This window comes from Falco rusticolus, chromosome 7, assembly GCF_015220075.1.
Source record: "Falco rusticolus isolate bFalRus1 chromosome 7, bFalRus1.pri, whole genome shotgun sequence".
Lineage (NCBI taxonomy): Eukaryota > Metazoa > Chordata > Aves > Falconiformes > Falconidae > Falco > Falco rusticolus.
Window position 1 is genome coordinate 66,468,192 of NC_051193.1, and position 21,776 is coordinate 66,489,967.

At 39.7% G+C, this 21,776-nt stretch overlaps 1 protein-coding gene across 40 annotated transcripts in view; it reads left to right on the plus strand.

Annotated features, from left to right (window-relative positions):
• The window catches only part of NRXN3 (neurexin 3), a 1,022,019-nt gene that overhangs the window by 869,407 nt on the left and 130,836 nt on the right, over window positions 1-21,776 (plus strand). For all 40 annotated transcript variants that reach the window (XR_005105297.1, XR_005105300.1, XM_037394470.1 and 37 more), the window contains one exon: window positions 12,573-12,744. Coding sequence is in view for 38 of the 40 variants with exons in the window: in XM_037394470.1 (XP_037250367.1) it covers window positions 12,573-12,744 (172 nt within the window). In the remaining 2 variants the exon portion in view is untranslated. The remainder of the gene's footprint in view (window positions 1-12,572; window positions 12,745-21,776) is intronic.

A 21,776-nucleotide genomic window follows, 5' to 3' on the forward strand; every position in this document is an offset into this window, starting at 1 on the left:
TCTAAACCCTGAGCTGCCTTTATCCAAGTGCTCCTAACGGTAGCTACAACGATTTACAAATAGGGGGTTGTGTGTAAAGAGGTCCTTTTGCCTCTTCCTGAAGGCCTGATGAAACGTAGCTTCTTCCCACAGAATGAGTGAGTGGCCGTACAGAGAGGGAAGCTGAGCCAAGGAGTTCACCCTCATGCTTAATTCACCCGTGTTTCTCTCCCACTCATTTAAAGTGTTAGAGAAGCTAGAGCACCCTCATCCTCTAAGGGCAGCTGGGATTGCAGTAGGATTAGGCTCTCAGCAAAATCCTAAGAAAACAGTTTCCTTTGATGTATCATTTGTCCTTTCACATCTCATAATTTATTTTTTTTTTTTTAGAAGATACAGAGGAGAAGATATCAGAGGTATAGAAACTGAAACAGTGACATTAATTTCCTTACTTTCTATTCCTTCCCACACCTACTATGCCAAAAAATTAGTCCTGGAAGTACTTCAGCTTTCTGTATGACTTCCATTCTCAACAGTCAAGTTTTAATTTGACATCAGGAGTTCTGATCTGACTAACGTAATGCAAACTTGGCAAGGGTCTCTGGCTACTGCTTTGCCAGGCAGCTTTACAGTAAGCAAATTCCACAACACAAAACAAATATGTGAATAGCCAACTCATAACTTTTTCCCAGTGGCTCATCTTGATTCAGTAAAATTCTCATATTTTCTCTGTAGGAAAATTCAGCCTTGGTGTAAGGTGCTTGTTTCCAACAAGGTTCAGATGCAGCCTTTTGACTTCTGGTGAAGATGAACAACTTCTGGTGAAGGTGAACATAAAAATGCTCTTTGGGATTGGAGGGGCCAAGTGCTATTCTGGGTGTAGAGGTGCTGAGGCTGAAGGGCCTAGAAATGGGCACCACAGAAATACTAGTCAGAGATCCCCCGGTAGTCTGTCGTGGGAAAACATGCATTGAACTAGATATAAAGGCTGTCAAGGAAAATGGGAAGAGTCTATGTGAATTTATTTAGTTACTGTACCTAAGCATATGTAAAACATGAATGTTTGAAAGGTTCTTTGGCAGGAAAGTCAAGGTAGCATAAATGACAAGCTACTGCCCTATGAATTAAAGGACTTTTTAATTATTTGCTTTGTTCCTGTAACTTCTCCTGGTTCCGGCAAATTTTGGCAGGTAATTTCTCTTTGGCTCTGTTTTCCAATATGCAAATGGTACTGGTGGCCTCCTTTGTGAGCTGTGTGTCCAAAAGCACTATGTGCTTCTCTTTTTTCCATTGCTGTCTAATATTCTACTGTTCCTTACCAAGTAGTGCTCTGTCATAGAAATTTAGTAAAATCTGCAGAGAAGTGTATTATTTTGGCGTATTTTCATTTAGAAATGTAGGTTTCTTATACTGCAATGTTCATATACTATTAATGGTCATGTATACTGTAATCTGTATTTTCTACTTCCATATAAAATCTTAGGAAAACTCTTTGATTCAGGATTGGAAAAGCCTTCTGCTGGAGCCCAGCCATATCTCAAAAGCCACATTATACATGCTTAAAAAAAAAAAATTAAAAATCTGCAGTTTAAAAAAAACAAAAAACCACAAGCTTTGAAAAGCTAGAAAGAAGCTGTTATTGAATCCAGGCATTGTTTGTGTTTGCATGTACTGATCTTTTCCTCATTACCTTGTTTGATGGGAGAGTCCTGTTGAACCTCACCTCAGACCTCTTGCTCGTCTTGTAAAGACTGACTACTTTGTTTACAATATGCTGATGATATTATATAGAGTTTATGAAAGCTGCTTCATAGATTTCAAAAGGAACGTAGAACATAGACCCTGGATGCATTAAATTCTTTTAGAATTCCATGAAAAAACCACACTGAAAAAGAACAATATAGTAATATATAGTGCTTAGTCATATATTCTTCAGCGTGTATTTTTTTGAACACTCTGAAACCCTACAGTACTGTTTATTATTAAGGGTAGAAGAGAGTTTACAAACAAGTATACTCTAGGCAAAACCATATTTAAACGGATTCATTATGTCCAAAGCCTTTTCAGCCCTTGCACTTGTATATCTACTGTGCTGGGGTTAACTGGATGGTGGCCAGTTGGTGTTTGTGATCACCTTTCCTGTCAGACAGCAGTGTCCTTCTTTCATGCCATCTTCTTGACAAGTGCTTGTTTTTCTGTGGGTTATGGATTGAGACAGACGGCCCTGATGGCTGTTACCGTGTGATATATGCTGTGCCTTCAGCCCACAGACACCTCATAATCGTACCAGTGCTCTTGATAAGGAAGCTAGTAGTGAAGGAACGGGGTTTATTCCACGCTGCCTGTAGGTATCAGATCTTTGATGCCCTATTTTGTGCCCTGGGCCTCACGGGGCCCAGACCAGTGGCTCCCAGCCGGAGCCAGCTCTGGCCCTCCGTGGGAGGGAGGCTGCGCCCAGGAATGAAGTGGGGGGAAGGTGGTTTAAGATTTGCTCTTCTTTCTTATTATCCTGGTAATAAATCAAACTAATTTCCCCAAGTTGTATCTGTTTTCCCATGATTATTTAATGATCTTTCCCGGCACCTGGCTCAGCCCACGGGCCTGGCACTACATTCCCCCGCCCGGCTGAGAAGGGCAGCAACTGAGCAGTGGCGGGGGCACCCGCCATCCCCCCTCAGTGTAACTGCCACTTTAGCTTCTGTCACTGTGAACTGTTGGCAATGTCACCTAGTGGATTAAGGCTCCAAGGGAGGTGTTCTGAGGTGGATGGAGATACTTCCTCCGGGAAGGCTTACTCTTCTGAGCAAGTTGCTTGTTCTTGTGCCCTACTAAAATCTGACTTGCTACTGCAGTTGTGTATTGAATAGATGTGATATTTCAGCAGCTGGTCACATTTTTGTCTGAAGAGTGAGTTACGTGTCAGTACTTAAAAAAGAAATGTAGAGGCCTGCTTTTAGTCAGCCAACTTCTGTAATGCAGGAGGAGTGCAGCAGCTTGGGGATGCTTTACATTCAAAATGCAGCACATGCTATGCATTGGATCGGTCCTGCAGAAAAACAGAAGCTGACACCAACATTCAGAACGGTTCCTATTTCTTCCCTGGTGCAGAATCTTATCGAAAAGTATCATTTCACAAAACTTTCCAGGATATACTATTAATATTCTGAAAAGGCCCCATCAGAATGTTTAATCCTAATTATGGTTGGGAGTTCACACCATCAGATAGAGCAGCTTTTCATGATATGTATCATGAGCTGAGGAACAAATTAACCATCTGACTAATGGATTTGCTAGTGAACCAATGGACAGGTATCGCTTTCTTAATTCGCTTTGTTTCCCTCTGAAATACCCCTTTTCAGCATGCTGCTGATTTCTGTTTCTTTACTTATGTTATGATATCCGTACATGAGAGGGATTAACAGCCCCACGGCTGGAGCTTCACCAGCTGCATAACAACTGTTTTCTACAAATCGTGTAGCCTAAACACACCTGCATGTATTTCTTGTAACATTTTACTGCCTGGTAATTGACTGGCCATGTATTTCCTAGGACATGGGAAGGAAAGATTTAATTGGGCAGTGCAGAGTAGCACATAAGCAAGCCTCTCCTTTTAAGACTGCTGAATATTGCTGATTACTAGACTTTGCTCAGCAGGTGTCAGATTTAAGTAAGAGCAACTAGATGTGCCACAGCATTCCCCAGATTTTGAGGAAACGGGTTTAGGGTGAGTTTAGTAGAAGTCTGGTCACGGTAATGATGATACTGTAGATCAGGATATTCTGCTTGATATTATTTGTACTGCAACAACATCTGAATGCCCCAGAAGATACCAGGGCCCAACTGTGGTAGATAGCATATGAATATGCTGTTTGGTAAGCCTGTGGCTTCATAGTATAAAAAGACGAAACAGAGGGAGAGGAACCAAAGTGGCTTGTTCAAGGTACAGCAGAGCAGCAGTAAAAGCAGAAAAGAAATCTTTTCTGTCTTTCAGCCATGTAGCCTAACCAGGCTTGACTACCTCTATGAGTGAGTTAAAATTTGAAAGGTCTTAAACTGTAGTGATGGTATTACCTTACATGAAATACAGAACCTTCTGTTGCCAACTTAACTCCTAAGTCTAATTCTGTTTATATTGTATATTAACGTTACCTAAAAACCTGCAGTGATACATAAAGCTCTTATCAGGTGCAGGGTATCTGGGCTGAAAAAACAAGCAGCTTCTGCATCTCGCACACGCTCTTCTTGGGCTGAAATATCTTGCGTGTGATGTAGTACTTAATTAATCATTCCTGACCTTGGTAGAATTCACAGGATTGAGCCTCTTATCCATTTTTTTTGGCTTGTCTTCAGGATAGTTTTGTTTGTAAAAGAAACTTTTATTAGACAAAAGGAAAAAAAAAAAGAAAGAAAAAAAGAAAGAAAAAAAAAGAAGGATGAAGGGAGAGAAGGAGGTAATGTACAAGTAAAGCAAGAGAACTGCAATTTCACATCCCACTGGTAACTCAGTATATGTGTGATATTGCAAGGGTGTTTAGTAAAAAAAAAAAAAAAAAATCTTCAAGAACAGGAAAGAATAAAATGTACTTCAGTAGCACTGGTACGGGCCATTAAAAAAGTATTATCTAATAGTCTGTGTCCCACATAGACAGTCAAGTGGCAAAAAATGAAGGGCAGTTTGGAAAGCTCTTAACAAGGAAATTAGTATACATTTTACTGGAGCTAAACAATATAACGTGTCTCAAAACAAAACGTAGAGGTCATCTTTCAATACAAGGGACACTCCCAGAGAGCACTCCTGAATAAGGCTGTTGAGTGTGGTGAATAAGCCTCAGATGTGAGCCCCATGGTAAGATTGTGGCCAAAAGATACAATGTGGCCTTCAAACATAAAAACCAAAGCGGTTGTCTAATTTTTGTAAACTAAAGTTAAACATTTCTGGTGTTTACATTTGAAGGAAAGTATTAGTAAACCAAAGGAGTTTGGGGGGCATGAGGAAGATTAAATGAAGGATTGGAAAACCTGCTTTCAAGTTAGAATCTCAGAGAGCTGAGTGGTTTTCATTTATGCTCTGTAAAGCAGCAGGGAGAATTTGCAGCCACAGAAAGATGAAGCTGGAACCTTAAGTCATCGGCTCTAGCATTTTCTTGCTCTGAAGCAGGACTGAATACAGCAGCCTGGCTATGACAGATGTTTATCTAAACTACCCTTTCTAAGCCTTCAATGAAAAAGATTAGATTCTCATTAGTCTTTGCCAGTTTCAGTATTTCACTACTTTATAAAACAGGTAAGAATCAGTAAAAACCTTCAAGAAAATTTTTATTTGATCACAGTCTTACAAAGCATTTATATAAGTGTGGTGCTAGATGGTTTTTCAATATAGGAAGTAAAAGTTAGAAGAAACAGTGGTGATCTGCTTTTAAGGGACTGACAAGCGGGAAGGTTATATTCACATTGTTGTAGTCAGTGGCTGCTGATTGACTTTCCTCCCATGAATTTGTCCATTTCTGAATGTACCTTAGGCATCCAAAACATCCTGTGACAAAGTTGTGCAATTCAGTCATGTACTGTCTCAAAATGTACTTTCTTTGCTTAAACTTTACTACCAAAGGATTTCATTACATATTTATAGTTCTTTGAGTGAATCATCTCTATTTTTTATGGGTTTATATATACAGTTTCAAGTGTGGTACTTTTTTAAACCTTTTATATTTTCTCTTTTTCTTTTTGAGACGGCCTGTACAGATCTGTGTACTGTGTTCAAGAATTAAAGTCAAAGGTGCACCATTAACTTGTAAGAGATTTTCCTTTTGTACACTGTCCCTTTTCATTATAATTCTTGACATTCCACTTGCCTTTTTGACCATGTTCAACACTGAGCCAGTCTCATCAAAGAAGCGACTGCAGTGACTCCAAGGCTTCTTTCCTCAGCTGTAAACGTTCAAATAACAAATAGGTGTTGTTCTAAAATATATCCTACAGTTCAACAAAGAATCAATTCAAACAAGATATATGGCCTCATATAAAATTTTAGAGGAGGCTAGATTATAACAATTGTCCTTTTATCCTTATAAATTATGTATCTGTGAGAATTGCTTCTTTTAAAAACCATGGCCCCAAAGGGTAATAATTTCTATTTATTTTGTCCTCTGTGTGTATTGTTCTCTCTGATAAATAGGTTTATAACTGGCATTTAGTAGATCTGGTTCAACACCTTAAAGAAGCAGTAACAAGCAGTATATAACAAAAAACAACCTACTGTTCCTTATCACAGCCGTGAAATCTGACCAAAATTAGCTGAGACTGTTTGCTTCTGTTCACCTTAATATTTTTTCTTATTGTTTCAAGATAACTGTAAAGTGTTGGAACACTGATCAAAACCTTCCAAGTTATGTGAGCTTCAGTGCCTGTCATTTCTTTTTGTTGATTTTTATATTTTCTGCTTTTGTTGATTATTACATTTGCTGGGGTGGCTGTACTGGTTCTTGAGCACGCCTTCCCTGCTGTCATTATTTGGATAAAGCAAGACTTCATCCAGTAAGCTCTTCCTTTACCCAGCTCTAGTGTTTTGTATATGTTGAATTCTGATTTCAGATTTACCTCCCAGTGGTATTAAAAATGGCATTAAATATGACCACACAGAAAGGAGTAGAAGTAACTGTATATACTCTGTGCTGAATACAGGTTCTAATAGTTCCCCTTCTTAAAATTATTGATATACCTATACTAGAAACACCTGTCCAGCCATGTGTTTAGTTCTAGTTGCAACTCAGAAGGGTCCTCTAAGCATAGTGCTGGTTTTTACTACTTCTCTAATCAGTAAAAGAACTTTCCAAGTTTCTATTTACAGTCAAAGTTCACACGAAGTGATTTGATGTTGTAGTAATTACAGAATGTCCCCCAAACTGCAGAACGTGAGCAAACTGACAGCTGGAGTAACATCCAGTATCACATTTGAGGCAAAGCAAAAATAAAAAGCAACCAGACAAACAAACAAACAAAACCCAAAACCCCAAAGAAAATAAAGCAAAGAAAGACTTAAAGTGGAAAAAATTCCAAAGAGGGAGAAATAAAAGTTCAATCTCTTTCTTTTAAAAACATCGACTGCAGGTCTGAGGAGCCTAAGTACAAGTAAGCCATTCCAGGAAGAGCAATGCTTGGAATTATAAGAAAACAAAGCAATTTTCCTAAATTTAGAGGGTAGCAGAGTTGAAGTGTATGTGTGTGGCATTTCTGGGGGAAAAAAGAAGTTCATAAAGCCTTCCTACAGTGCGAAATGGCTTGTTGTGTTACCGAAAGAGCTTGTATCACTTTCAAATGAGAGCAGCAATATCAGCAGTGATTTTCAGGAAGCGGTAACTAGGAGTATTGTCTGCCAGGTTTGGGCTGATGTCTAGTCATGTTGGAACCGGGAGAGGAGGCAGTCTGCACGGTAGTGACTATTAAAAAATGATGAAGTAAAATGACTATGAGGAAACAGAGTTATCCTGGGATTCTAGTTGGATTTCAGTTATGTTTTATAAATGCTTTATTTTTCCTTTTACATTTAGTTTCAGAAAAAGAAACAAAACAACATAAAGACACTGTGATAAGCTCTGCTTCCATTTGCATCACTAGGAATTGAGTTTCTTCTACAAAATTGCTATTGATTTGTATCAAGGCAGCTGAGGACAGGATTTGTCCTGTTGCCTGGGGTTCTCTGTCTTGGTTTTTGAAATTAAATGTTTTCTGCACACAGGGAACAGCTATATACTTTCAGTCTGGATGATTTGAATTTTAGATTACGAAAAAGAAGACTCACAGGTAAAGTCCATTTCAGAGCCCACCCAACTGCTCATCTTACAAATCACTGCCGCCTCCATTTGCTTTTCTTTCCACCTGGTCTGCTACAGAAAGACAGATGCCTTCAAAATACAAAGGCACAGCGTGGAAAGAACAAAGGCTTGACAGTTTGCATGCAGACAGGCTCTAGTTCTCCTTGGGTGGAGGGAAACAAAAGAAAAAGTCATACCTGCAAAAATATGAGACTTCAGAAATGTTCCCGAGGTCCCTTCAGAGGAAAGGAATGGGTTTTGGAGGAGCTGAAAGCAGAAGCTGAGAAAAGCTTATGACCTACTCCTCATGGATTGTAGTTGCTTTTCAGGGCTGAAAGGTTTGGGATTGTCAGAATGTCATCAATGTTTAAGTAAAATATACCTGGATTTACAGGGCTTGTAGAGCTTGGAAAGATAGGCGACTGTCACCCTTCTGTCACAGATGAAGAATCTGTTTCACAGAAAGGTAAAAGAAAAAGTTGCCCAAAGTGAAATAATGTGTAAGGTCAAGCAATAGACTACGGATATTCTGATCCAGGCTGTAGATTAGCCCCTATATAATTTATTAATGTTCAGAATGTTTTGGTAACAGTGCATATAACAAGAAACAGTTGCCAGGAGCCTGTGGAAGGACATGGTGTAGATTAGGAGGTCAACGTGAGACCTTGTATGTTCTTTTTAGTACTTTGCAATTTTTTTTGTTTTGTTCTTAGAATTTATCTACAACCATTCCATTATCTGATCATAATTATTTGTCTGAGTCTGAGACATCATGGCAGAAGTTTATCTCCAGAAGGACTGTAAGTGAGGAAACGGTAATGTGGCTTTTGAGGGCAGCAATTTTATGGGACAAATCAGCAAAAGATAAATTCTTGAGGAACTTTAAAAATCCTTTTTGGCACAGGAGCATGAATTAAAGAAGGGGAGAAGTAAAATACAGATTGAATGCTGAGTTTACTTCATTATTTATAAATAAAATGGTTCTCAGTCTTCCAAGATATAGTGCCAGCACATGATGTCACTTGGAGATTTCAAAAACATTAATTAATGCTCACTTTTTCATGGAAAATGTTTGGGGCACCTACTGAATACTGATACAGAGGGGAAAAAATGCCTACTGTCTGTTAATATTCTCTTGAGCACTTTTGGAGCGCATACTTGCATAGTCTGTGTGGCTCTGTATTCAGCTTTTCCCTTGCTGTATGGTTAGGACTTTTTTTTTCTCTAACTACAAAATAAACGTTACAGATAGTGGCTCAAAGCTAAATCTTTCTTTGTCACATACTTACCAATCTAGTTAATACCTGTGTTTGGTAACTTGGAAAGAAAATCTACTAGCTGAATATGTGGGGAAAGGAATAAAAGGTCACATCCATCAGGAAGTATTAAAGTTTAACGGTAAAGCTTGTCTTTCAGATTTAGAAGGAAGGTAGGTCTTGGTAAAAGCTGCTTTTAATTAGGTGGTGTAGTGTAGGAAACCGGAATTGGTAAGATCTTGAAAAGAAATCCTGGATTTGCCCCCTGTGTCCATGGTCACTGTTCTTTGCTGTAGAATTTTCTTTGTGGTTTGCTGTACCTTTTTTTTTTTTTTTTTTTCTTTTCATCCAGGAATGCCTAAACTAATTGTTGCTTTTTTTTGTAGTGTCTGGTGCCTTGGAGATTTAAAATATCATGAATAAACTATATCTTGAAGCCTGTGTGTGCAGTTTGGCTTCAGTAGCCCTGCTTGCGTCGTGTTGTGTTATATTGTGTTTGGTCCTGGTAATTCGAAGAGAACCATTTTTATGACAAGCTCCTACTCAGCCCAAATAAGACTATCAAAATCAGGCATGAAGTTGTGCTTTTGCAAAACTCATGTTCAAGAGTCACAGGGAGCTCTGCCCACGGGGGGGACTGAAGAGAGCTCGAGTAGGCCTTCAGTCAGGCCCGTGATTTATTTTTTTTTTTAGAGAAGTTTTTGAATTTCTCAGTTGCAACAATGTGTTAGACTGTTTTTAGAAGGGTGCTGTTCCCTTGGCTGTGGGAGCGGTTGGCAATCTGCTCGGGATGGGGAGGGCACCAGTTTGCTCATTTCCCTTCTCTCTCCAGCAGACGAAGGGCCACTGGTTGTTTGCAGTCCTCCGCTTCCAGAATCTTATCTCTTTCCCAGTTTGTTCTCTTATCCATGGGTTATCACTAGCCCTTTAAATAGGGTTTTTCCTTGAAGCCTGAGGAAAAGGAATGGTGAAAGGCTCTATCTCCTTTTCCTCAAAGGAGAGATGAGAAACATTTTTCTCCTTCTGCAGAGGAGATTAGCTAAACCTCCCACCATCCCTTTCCCCACTTGCAAGTTTTTATCTCTGCCTCCTTCGTTAAGCCTGTTGGGCTTAAAGGTGTGTGGCGTTCACCCTGCTGAATACCTCTTAATCCCTTCCTCTTCTGTGGTGGTGGAGATCTGTTCCAGTAGACAAGGCGCAGCTCTTCATCTTACCTGCTCATGTTGTGCCTTCACCAAGGTGGACTCTTCTTGCAGCAGCCACAGTTTGCAAAAGAAGATCAATGTATTGATGGTGATTGAAAAGCTGCAAGAGAGGTTGCTCGGGAGGTCAGTTATGAGGCAGCACCTCGGAAAACCACATGGAGACGGTAGCCAAGTTACTTGGTCAGTAGACATTTTTTGAGTCTTTGAGCAAAAATTACTCACTTGTTCTTCACTAATTACTATGCAGATAAAGATAATTATATGGTTGCCAGCAAAATATTCACTGAAACAGTGCTGGGAGATCACTTCATATGTCAAACTAGTGATGAAGCTGTGCCACCAGTGGTTTTACCTAAAATAACTCTTTGTTCACTGAAAAGTCACTTATTTTGGGTGTACTACAAGAGAAGAAAGGTTGATTATTTTCAAATGGTATCTGAGTTCATGCATTGACTGGGAGCAGCAATGCACTCACTCTGCATTCCAGTGAAAAAAAGATATTGATATCTTGCAGGGAAGTCCATTGAAAGCATAGCAGTGTGACTGTACATGAGACTGTTGCTATCCAGCATTTAGTAGAGTCTAAATTTTATCATTATAATGAGAGGGAAAAAACCAGGGTGCTTACTGTTACAGTGCTAACTTTCAAATAGTTTAAGTATGGTCCAAATTTGTTAATGACCTCTTCAGCTACAGGACTGTTTGCTTTCCTTTCCTAATAACAGTGTTGTAGTCTGAGGACTAGGGGGGGTGGTGTTAGGGGGAAAAAAAATCCCCAAAAGAAGGGTATTGGAGATATAAGGAACTTGGGATGACTATATTGGTGTGAGTAAACTGTGAAGTGGAAGATAGAGCAGGAATCAACAAAGGCTTCTGTGACAAACTGGAAGACATGGGGTTTTTAAAGAAAAGGTCTGTTGATACCAGGAGACAGGAGTAAATCCAGGAGGGGAATCGGAGGTGACCCTCAAGTACAAGAGAAGAGATTTCTTTCTTATTGCTGAGATTTGCTAAGGTGAATGTAGCGAAGTCAGTCAAGGCAACAACCCTGAAGGATGGAGTCCTCTGCCCACCAAGCAGATATATAAGGTAATAACAGTAGCAAAATGTCTCTTGTGCCTTTAGTGTACCTCGGCTTTGTTTTGGAGAGGCTATATTTGGGTACAAGATGGCCATCGGCTTTCTGGTTTTGTTTCTTTGATTTTTCTATCGAGACAGTTGACAAAGCTATTGCCAATTTTATGGTATGGATGACTAGCAAATGTATTGGCTTCCTGTATGATACATTTTAGTGCTGCTCGTCTGCACTGGATTTGCATCCTTGCTGTTACACCTCATGTGCCTTCATAAATGTCAACACCAGTGTGCTATGCCTCTCCTGGCTGAGGGCTTGATGATGCATTCCTGTTAATTGTATATTGTACAGCGATGGGAATTTCTGGCACTGTTTAAATGAGTAGTGTTAAATGTGGATATCTCATCTGAATATACTCTGGGTGTGTATTTTACAACCTAAAGTCATGGAGTACAGTCGTTACTTGGAGCTACATGAGAGGAGAGCTGCAGGAGGAAGTGTTGCAGCCGGTACAGCTGCCTTTGCCTGCTCTTCCCTCTCAGGCAGCGACCAGTGGAAAGTTTTGGCAAAACTGTTGGGGGACTGCTTTATTGGCAAGGCATTGCTTAGGGTGTGATGTAGAAAAGTAAAAGACTGTGGCCACTCCTGTCTTTTGAAAGTCTGGAAGTTTTTCCATTTGGTTTAAGAGCAGTTAGCTTCCCTCAGGTGGTCAGGGTCAGCTAATTACATTTTTGCTCCCTTCTAATTCCATCCATCTTTTAACTGCATTCTCCCTGCTGGATCCCATGGTTATTTGTTTTGGGGTGGGGGGGCTGTTTGTTTCACAAGCAGAAGAGCAGAACAAAACAGTTGTTGGGATACAGCCTTCTGCGTCTGCATTTCAGATGGCAGTTGAACAAGTGACTACTAATAATCGATAGAGATACTGCTCAAACAACTGTTTATCCCCATCTCCAGATTTTTATTGCCCGATTTCTTAACTGTCTTCTGTGTTGTTTTAAGAGAGCAAATGAGTCGCTATGTTCAGGTGAAGGCTGTAAAGAAGAGTAGGAAAGACAATGTTTGCATTGAGGCAGAGCCAATGAAATGTGTCCTGACAAAGTTCAAAACGCTGCTTCTGTGTATTCTTCAGTGCCACCTACCGGCACAATGACCTCTTAGGCATTTATAAACCAAGAACATTCTTCCTAACAAGCAGCGTTTGTTTCTTTTTTTTTTTTTTCTTCTTTTTTTTTTTTTTTTTTAGGAGCAAGGCAAGATTGGTGTAGTCTTCAATATCGGCACAGTGGACATCTCTATTAAAGAGGAAAGCACACCTGTAAATGATGGCAAATACCATGTGGTACGCTTTACTAGGAACGGTGGCAATGCCACACTTCAGGTTGACAGCTGGCCAGTGAATGAACACTACCCAACAGGTACATGCTTTTTTCTCTTGGTTTTTGTCTTTCAGCATATCCATACCTACAAACTAACGTTTAGTAACAACTTGTTGCTATATAAATCTTTGTTGCTTCATCTCAACAATAAATTGACCATCCTGGTGGTGCACGTTCTGTCTGCTGGCAAACAAAGTAATGGTCCTTTATGCTGGAAGAATAAGCGTGCCAGCTGTGTGGTATGATGCACGTAGGTCCTGCTATTTCAGAGGTCTCTTAAGGGAATGCTGGTTCTGTGGAGTTACAAACTGATTCAACAACAAGCTTGGTTTTGCTACTTGTGATATTTTCTAACTATTTAAGGGAGAAAAGTGTTGAACAGACCTTACAAAAAGGAGAGGTGACTTTAGCCACAACCAAGATACTGTCCGTATAGTTATAGAGTTGAAGTGTAAGGAATGTGGAAGTTTAAGTTGCAAGTATTTAAACAGACCTTATGCTTACCTCATAATTTTTCATCATCTGAATTTCACTCCCGCTTTTAGATTTGCAGATATAAAGTTTGACACACAATCTAGCCAAAATGTCAATCTTAGTTGACTTTAGGTCAAAATGCAGTAGAACAACTCGGTATCTCTTTGGAAGTCATCACCCTACATCCACCAGGAGTAGCAAACAACTGGCTCTTGAGTCACTGTCCCATGCTTTATCTACCACTGACAACTCACAACCTCATAATACTGTGTGTCACCATGCTAAAAGGTCAAGCTCATTGCAAGTGAAAAACAAGTTTGTTTTTTGTGAAAAACAGCTGTTTGTGATGCTGACAGTACATAAGATATCTAAGGCTTGGTGATGTGGCTGGTTACAAAAGGCTGGAGAAGCACAAGGAAAGAATTCTAATGTTAACCACATTCTTCTTAGTCACATGTTGCTGTCTAAGATCAAGCCACAATCTTCTTGTTGGTTTCCAGTATTAAGTCTAAGCAATTTCCAGGTCTTCCTTACTAGGTTGTACGTAACTGACCTGGGAAGAATTCTGTGATAAACATGAGGCAATTTGCTAGTTGTGTAGGAGTAGCCCCCAAGCAACTTAACCTCAAATTATGAGAAATATCCTAATTGTTTATGTGATGTTACACTAATAAATTACTCCAAGAGGATAATTTCATCTCTTCCACTCACTGAAAAAGTGCACAAGAAAGTTTTTAATCTGAGTGATCCTGTGGTACTCTCTAGCATATATTCAACATGACACTTTGTCAGTGTTTTGGTGATGTATATACAAAACAGTACATTTTAATAATTATCCTTATTTCTCTGAAATAACTGTTTTCAAAGAACACCATGACAGACGTGCTGAGTTAGATTCTAGCTCTGCTATCCATTGGTTAGAGAGAGAAGTGTGGCTAGAGAGGCCCAAACTAAGCATCTTTCTCCTGTTCCCTTCATCAATTATTTTGTGGTAAAATACCTCTGATCCAGTTGGCAGCCAATTACAGTCAGTAAAAACCCCATGAATAAATTTTCTTCTTATATTACTTGCTCTAGTAAGTCCCTGGTGTAAAGAAACAAAATATTCAGCTCATTGCTTTAGAGGGTTTTTTTTAAAAAGGGAAAATAAATCACACTCAGAGACTTCTTCAGTACCCTCTACCTCTGTCTTGGCTAAGGTATTTCTGTGTTTTCATTGAAGAGGTATGGTTTTGTAGAATCAGCATTAATCTTATGTTCTGGGCTAGTATTGGGTATATGCCGTTGTACCCCAAGGGAAAAAGATGCTTTCATATTCCAGACAACTTTTCCTTTCCATGCATGTATTTCAGTTTCTGGCTGCTTGTAGATGATGAAGTTTTCAGCCTGTCCTTGTGGAAATAAGGCTTATGGAATTATACTCTGTGTGTGTGTGTCTCCTTTATTTTTTTCCGGCTTCTTTCAAACTGATTTTGTAGCCAAATTATTAAAGGGTCAAAAGTTGGGGGAGAAAAAAAAAAAAAAGAAAAAGAAAAAAGAAATAACCAAGGGTAGAGGGTAGTGTTCGAGCCCTCCCAGGGGAAAGGACTGTGGCTTGCTTTCAATTCATGTTAAATACCAGAATATCTATATAATAAAGAGGCATTTTGAATGCCTTAGATTCAGGAAAAGCTTCAATAAGATAATAAGTACAGGAAACCAATCCTTATTAGTCCATTTTCTGGGCAATTTATGGTTTAAAAGAAGACCGAACAGCAGCTTTTGAAATGAGTAATTTGTAGTCTTTCAGAGACCAAACTCACATTAGTATTTCTTGTACTGAGTGCAAGACCAAACCGGTGTTCAGCAGAGTTTCAACTCTGTAAATAGCTTTATGGTTGGGGTGACTCAGGCTAATCCAGTGTGTTTCAACTGGAGCCTGCTGAAACTGCAGTTTGTATCAAACTTCTGTAATAATAGCTAAGGAATCCTGTATTTTAAACATCACTTCAGTTCTGGAAACACAGTTATTTGTAGTGTTTAAAAATCATATTTGTAGCACATGCGTGTTTGGGCACGCTGTGTTGTCTGTAACATGAACAATTTCATGTGTACTTGATTTTCTGCTCAGTGCTACAGCCTTATGTTTGCAAATTTTATAAACTAGCTAAAATATCTTCCTCGTCATCACATTGTGCAATCTTCAGGCAGCAGGGCTGCATTCTGAATGGCATTTCCATGCTCCTCTCTGAGTTTTATTACCTGTAGAAGGATTATACATTAGACTCATAATTACTTGCTCAATGGAAAGTACAAATAAAAGTGGGATATTCATTAAATGAGCAAAGAGAGAGAATATTGGCTTTTCTTAAAACACAGTCTTCAGTTACATTGAAATTAAATGAAACTAGCCCAATGCGACTGAAACACTCCAAAGCTGTATTTTTGCAACTTCAAATAAAAGACAAGGAAGTGGAAGGAAAACAGAAAAGCAACAAACCTACAATTCATCCACTGACATTTTGTTTTTTATAGCATCCAATTGCATCTCAGTCACCTGCAGCATAAGCTTTATGCTTTCTTATGAGGAAAAGGGTTAGCGAGAAATGGTAAAGGAGGGAATTAACTTGGAGCTAAGGTTGGCTAAGCTTTGGGACTGAAATAATCCCCATCATTAGGGGTGATCTCTCACCATCTGTACCATTCCAACCCTGCCAGAGTTTCTCTTACTGGGCAGTAACTGAACAGGGGCCAGGTGCAGGTATCTGAGTCAGGTATCCTGAGAACCAGGTGATGCAAACAGCAGCATTAGCACTGGGGCTGCTATCTACAGGTCAGCTGTTGTGGTTTACTTCAGCCTAAACAATTGAGCCATTTACTTGCATTAGGTTTGCCCTTTCTCCTTTTGCTCAAGCACACAGTAAGGAGATGGATTTTTTTGCAATCCTTGATAGCCAATTCCTTGACGCTTGATTAATTAAGTTGGTCATCACGATGGATCTCTCAGCCAGAGTATACACCTTTTGCTGTGTCCTGAAACACAGTTTTCCATGAGTGCCTTCCTTCTGTTGTCTCGCATGCCTTCACCCTTCGGTGTGCATTCCAGATAACAGTTGTGCTTAGCCACTATTATTTTCTTGGGTTTATGTTCCTGCTGAGAGCCTTCTCTATACCTAAATAAATCTTTTTAGTGATGAAGTAGGAGTAATTCTGGACCAAGAGTTCAGGAAGAGGAAGCATTTGACATGGTTTTGTTTCAGATTACAGTAAAACTCATCAAAATTAAAGCACTTTACAGTGAGATGAAGTCAGCAATTCTCAGAAGAGTTAAAAATAAATCTGTCTTGACACAGAACTGGGATACCTCAGTCCCTACATTTTCACTAATTCTTAGGCAGAAGAATCTTTTTGTCTCAGTCCGCTTACTTTGCTTGCAAAGTAGTATTTTATATGTTGCCAGATTTGTAGTGTACATCGAAACAAGCCTGATATTCCTGATTATTCATCCATGCACTGACTACATTTTTTGCAGTAGAAAAGGAAACAAAATTAGGTTAAGAGAAGCTGTAAAGCAAGAGTATTAGTGACACAAAAATAAAGTCTAATTGGACTAATGTTTTAAAGGAGAAGATTAAAGGAAGAGAGGCAAAAGGCAGGAAGAGGTTGTCATTTAAAGAAATGTGTAATTTAGCAAGAGAACTATAGCCTGGATTTTATTAATGCACTTTAAAAATAAGAAATAGGACAGCATTAAACAACTGGGTCCTTATCAGGATTCATTAGTTCATCCACACAATACAGATTTTATATTTTTCCCCTTTATCATTCTCTTGAGTGTTCTCTTAGCCTTCTTTTAGGACTCTCTGCCCTTTCAGATGATGTTAATTTGCAGTTCTATTGGTACTGAATAAAAGAAAAAAGATCTCAACCTCTGTGCCCCTACTTCATTCTCTCTCTCAAGTACATGTTTGAGAGGAAGCTGGATTTTAGGAAAAGTTGGACAGTTAACTCTTGACATCGGAACTCCAGGGACTCTTTGACTGCTCTGGGAAGTACTGTGGCCTGTTAAGTGCATACCTATAAAACAAAAAGCTGGTTCTGAGATCCTGGTATCTATTCTGGGGAGAATGGTTCTGGTCCCTAGGACTGAATAACCCTCAAAAGTTGGGGCATATGTTCTGGTTTAATTTCATTTGAAAGGAATCCAGTTTGTATTCCCAGAGAGCATATCAGTACATGAACCAAAGTCTAGCAAGTGGAGAGAGTTGGGAGGTATACATTGGAGGTGTGCTCCTGATTCAAACCAGAATGCTGATGTGGATGGATTTTACCATAATACATAGCTGGAGCTGAACAGAGTAGCTCATTCTTTCATTACTCCCCATCTCATGTTGCTTAAATAGTCAATTTTTTGTTTTCTACTATCTCTCCTATTCTGTTCAGGGAGATCGCTTTACCAATGCCATTCACCATGTACTGGCCCATGGCATGTGGCCACATGGCAGTGGAAATGACCAGTCGGGAGACAGGGAAAGATAACATTACTTCCTTTATCAGCAAGGCTGGTTTATGCCAGTTTAAAGTCTTCACTGAACTACATAATTTGTAGTCTATGAAACAAAGTCATTCTTTCTCACCTGCCATTGCCTGAAATAAAAAGCTTTCCAGAAGCACAGGTGAAGTTGATAGTGGTCTAGATTGTCCTACCTATCTAAAATCTGAAAGGTATGAAACCTCTTTGGTTTTTTTTTTCTTGGTGAAAAAATAGGTTATTTTTTTTTACTGAAAAAGAAGTTTACTTTAACTTCAAGAAGCTTTCCACCAAACTGAAGGAGTACTGAAGGCACTAGTGGATGTTATGGCAGGACCCCTCTTGATAATCTACCAAAGGTCTTGGGAGTCAGGGGAAGCCTTTGCTGAATGAAAGGTAGCCGGTGTTATTCCAATTTATTAAAAGGGTGTGAGGGAAGACCAGGGAACTACAGACCTATTAGCTTAAGCTCAGTTCCTGGAAAAATTGTGGAGAAGGTTATACTGGGTGCTGTTGAAAAGTATTTAAAGAATAATGCAATAATCAGGCACAGTCAACATGGGTTCACAAAGGAAAAGTCCTGTTTAACTAATTTGATATCCTTCTATGATAAGGTCACCCACCTAGCTGATAAAGGGAAGGCAGCGTATGTAGTTTTTCTGGATTTTAGTAAGGCTTTTGATACTGTCCCTCAAAGCATCCTTCTGGATGAGTTGTCCAACTGTGAGATGTGCCAGTTTGCAGTGTGCTGGGTGAAGAACTGGCCGAACGGCAGGGCTCAAAGGATTCCAATGGATGGGGCTACATGTTGGCTGGTGACTGGTCACCAGGGGTGTCCCTCAGAGTTCAGTTCTAGGGCCAGTTCTGTTCCATACATTTATCAAGGATCTGGAGGCAGGAGTTGAATGCACCATTAGCAAGTTTGCTGATGATGCCAAACTGGGAGGTGCTGTTGACTGTCTTGGGGGATGAGAAGTCTTGCAGAGAGATCTAGATAGATCAAGAACAAGTGCTGGATCCTACACCTAGGATGGGGTAATGCTGGGCACAAGTGTAAATTGGGAGAGGAGTGGCAGGAGATCAGCCCTGCGGAAAGGGATCTGGTGGTGCTGGTCGAGAGCAGGCTGAGTGTGAGGCAGCAGTGTGCCCTGGCAGTCAGGAGGGCAAACTGCATTCCCAGGTACATCAAGCACAGCATATCCAGCCCGTCAAAAGAGGTGATTATCCTGCTGTATTCAGCATTGGTGCGGCCTCACCTTGAGTACTGTGTGCAGTTCTGGGCCCCACAATTTGAGGAGAATGTTAAAGTCCTTGAATGCGTCCAGAGAAAGGCAACAAAGCTGGTGAAAGGGCTGGAAGACATGTCCTGTGGGGAGTGACTAAGGACTTTGTGGGCGTCTAGTTTGGAGAAAAGGAGGCTGAGTGGTGACCTCATTCCTTTTTACGGATTTTTGAGGAGGGGATATAGAGAGGGAGGTGCTGATCTTTTCTTTCTGGTATCCAGAGATAGAATATGTGCAAATGGTTTAATGCTGCACCGGGGGAGGTTCAGGCTAGACACTAGGAAGCATTTCTTTACTGAGAGAGTGGTCAAACACTAGAACAGGCTTCCTAGAGAAGTGGGTGACAGACTTCATGCCTGTCAGTGTTTAAGAGGCATTTGGACAATGTTCTTAATAACATGCTTTAACTTTTGGTCAGCCCTGAGCTAGTGAGGCAGTTGGACTAGATGATTGTTGTAGGTCTTTTCAACTGAAAAATATTGTATTCCATTCAATTCCAAACTGACTCAATCCCAGAGTATAACAGAGAATGTTTGGTAAAGGTTATAGTTTTACATTTAAGTTAAAGGTGAAGAGACACAATCTCCAGAAAGAATCTCATGACTGTCAGTTTTTCTGACTTTTTTTTTTACCTTATGACCTCTCATCTTTGAGAAAATTTCCAAGAACTTAGTTTTGGGATGGCTGAAATTATATACAACATCTATATATTATAGGTTTAATAGATACTCTAAGTTTTATCTGTTTTATCTGTAGAGAAGGAATTATGGTGGTGGAAACAAGTGAAATATTTGTCTTCCCCTTTTGATACACTTGAATGATATGTATGGCTCCATCTTATACTTCTTTTACAAAAGTCTTCTGTGATTAAAAGGATACAAACTGGAATGGGGGTGGGGCTTGTATTGCTGTTGAAAACCAGTGGATACTTTAACAAAATGCTGAGTATTTCTCAATGGAATTATGATAACTCTGTCCTGCTTGCATGCTTTTTTCATTATACCACATTAGAATATTGGTTGCGGCCTAAGATTCAAAATACCTAGATCCTAATAATTTTTTCTTTAATACCCATTAAATATAGGCATTTAAAAAAGGCAGTAGTGCAGTATGCCAAACAGAACTTGAGTTAAGTCAGCATCAGGGATTTTGGGTTGGGAGAAATGGAGTGTGGAGCTGTTTTGGGAGAGTGGACTGCATACTGCAAATGTGGAATGGAAAAGGCATTCAGCAAGCAGAGTCACTGAAGCTGGTTTAAATACTGTGTTGTATGACACCGGCAATCTGTGATGAGTGTTATTGTAAGTTTCTTTGGGAAACAAAACTAGATTTTCAGATATGTGGGTGTCCACAGGTCCAGCTGTCTTTAAATGGAGTGTTGCTACTTGGTATCTCTAAAAATTATTATACACATCTCTACAAATCAAATTCGCTGAGTCTTACAGAATTGTGACTACTGAACTGGAGTTCATAGTCTGCTTTGAAACAGGTTATTTCTCATCCTACTCAAGCCATTTATCGCCTTTCCCTTGATATTTTCAATCTCCTTCCACAAGTGGCATGATCTTTTTGTTCTATGAAGTCTATTTCCCACCTCATCCCTCTGCTGGAGGGACTTTGAGAAGGGTGTTGTTTCTTTTCTTCATTCTTTCTGGTTTTATTTAGTTTTTTATCAGCAACGTTTCTTTCTCTCCCTCTGTGATTTCCCAGCCATGAGATAAATAGCCTTGTATCTTACAAGCTAAATACAATTACTGCTATCAAAACTGGAGTCTTTCTCTCCCTGTAAATGTCTCTTGGAAGCTGATAAGCTGTTCAAGGCAAACTGCAGGTTTCTGCCTAATCCTGAGATTAAACATAACCACCCAGAAGACAGAAAGAGATAATTGGGGTTGGGGGGGGGAGGCAGGCAGGAGAGGAAGAGAAGAGGAGAAAGTGAGATCCTCTCCTGAGATATTAAGAGGACATACACAAGGCTCAAGGTTATTTGTAAAGGAATTACACAAAACACACAAGAGCTTGTTATGATGAGGAATTTCCTCAGATAATGCAGCGATTGTTGTAGTTGTTAAAGACAAAATATAGCAGGGATTTGTTTGATGTAAAACATAGAGGGGAGCTGTAGAAAACAGCTCCCAGCCATGACTGCTGATTTTTATATATTAGTCCCCATCTTGTCCTTGAAGCAGGAGGTCTCACAAAGTTGCATCCAGATTCTTTGCAGGTGCTGGCTTGGGTTCATCTCACTGGCTTTATGCTGAACGTGGTGAGACAGTAGATTTCCCAAGAGTAAAGAAAGGGGACTGAGCCAGCTGTTGGTGCTCTGTGTTTTGCTGCCTGCTGACCATCTGAACGAGGGTATCTTAACCCTCCTGTTCACGAAAGAGAGAACACTAACCTTCAAGAGCGTCTTAATAACAGAGGAGTAGTGCGTTATACCTGTAGTAGTCTTCAGTTACAACTAAGGCAGGATTACTGAAGGCAGGCAGTCTTTATGAGTCAGTCCAATACAGCTGAAAAAAAGCAGCCTTATTTCTGGATATATAAGTTCTTCTTGATGTTTTTTATCATTGGCATTTTAATTTTCTCTCTGTGTAATCTTTTAAGGTCAAATCTGAAAACTTGTTTGTATGTTTTAACTGTTATCAGTTGGGATATGCCAAATGAGATATTACCTCTCCCAGCTTTGCTTTATTTAATTTATAATGCATTAGCCAAGAAGGAGAAGATAAGTTTGGATGATCTAATAGTAGCATCACTGGAGGATTTAAGGGAAGGCTACATATCCTTTCTTCAGTTGACAT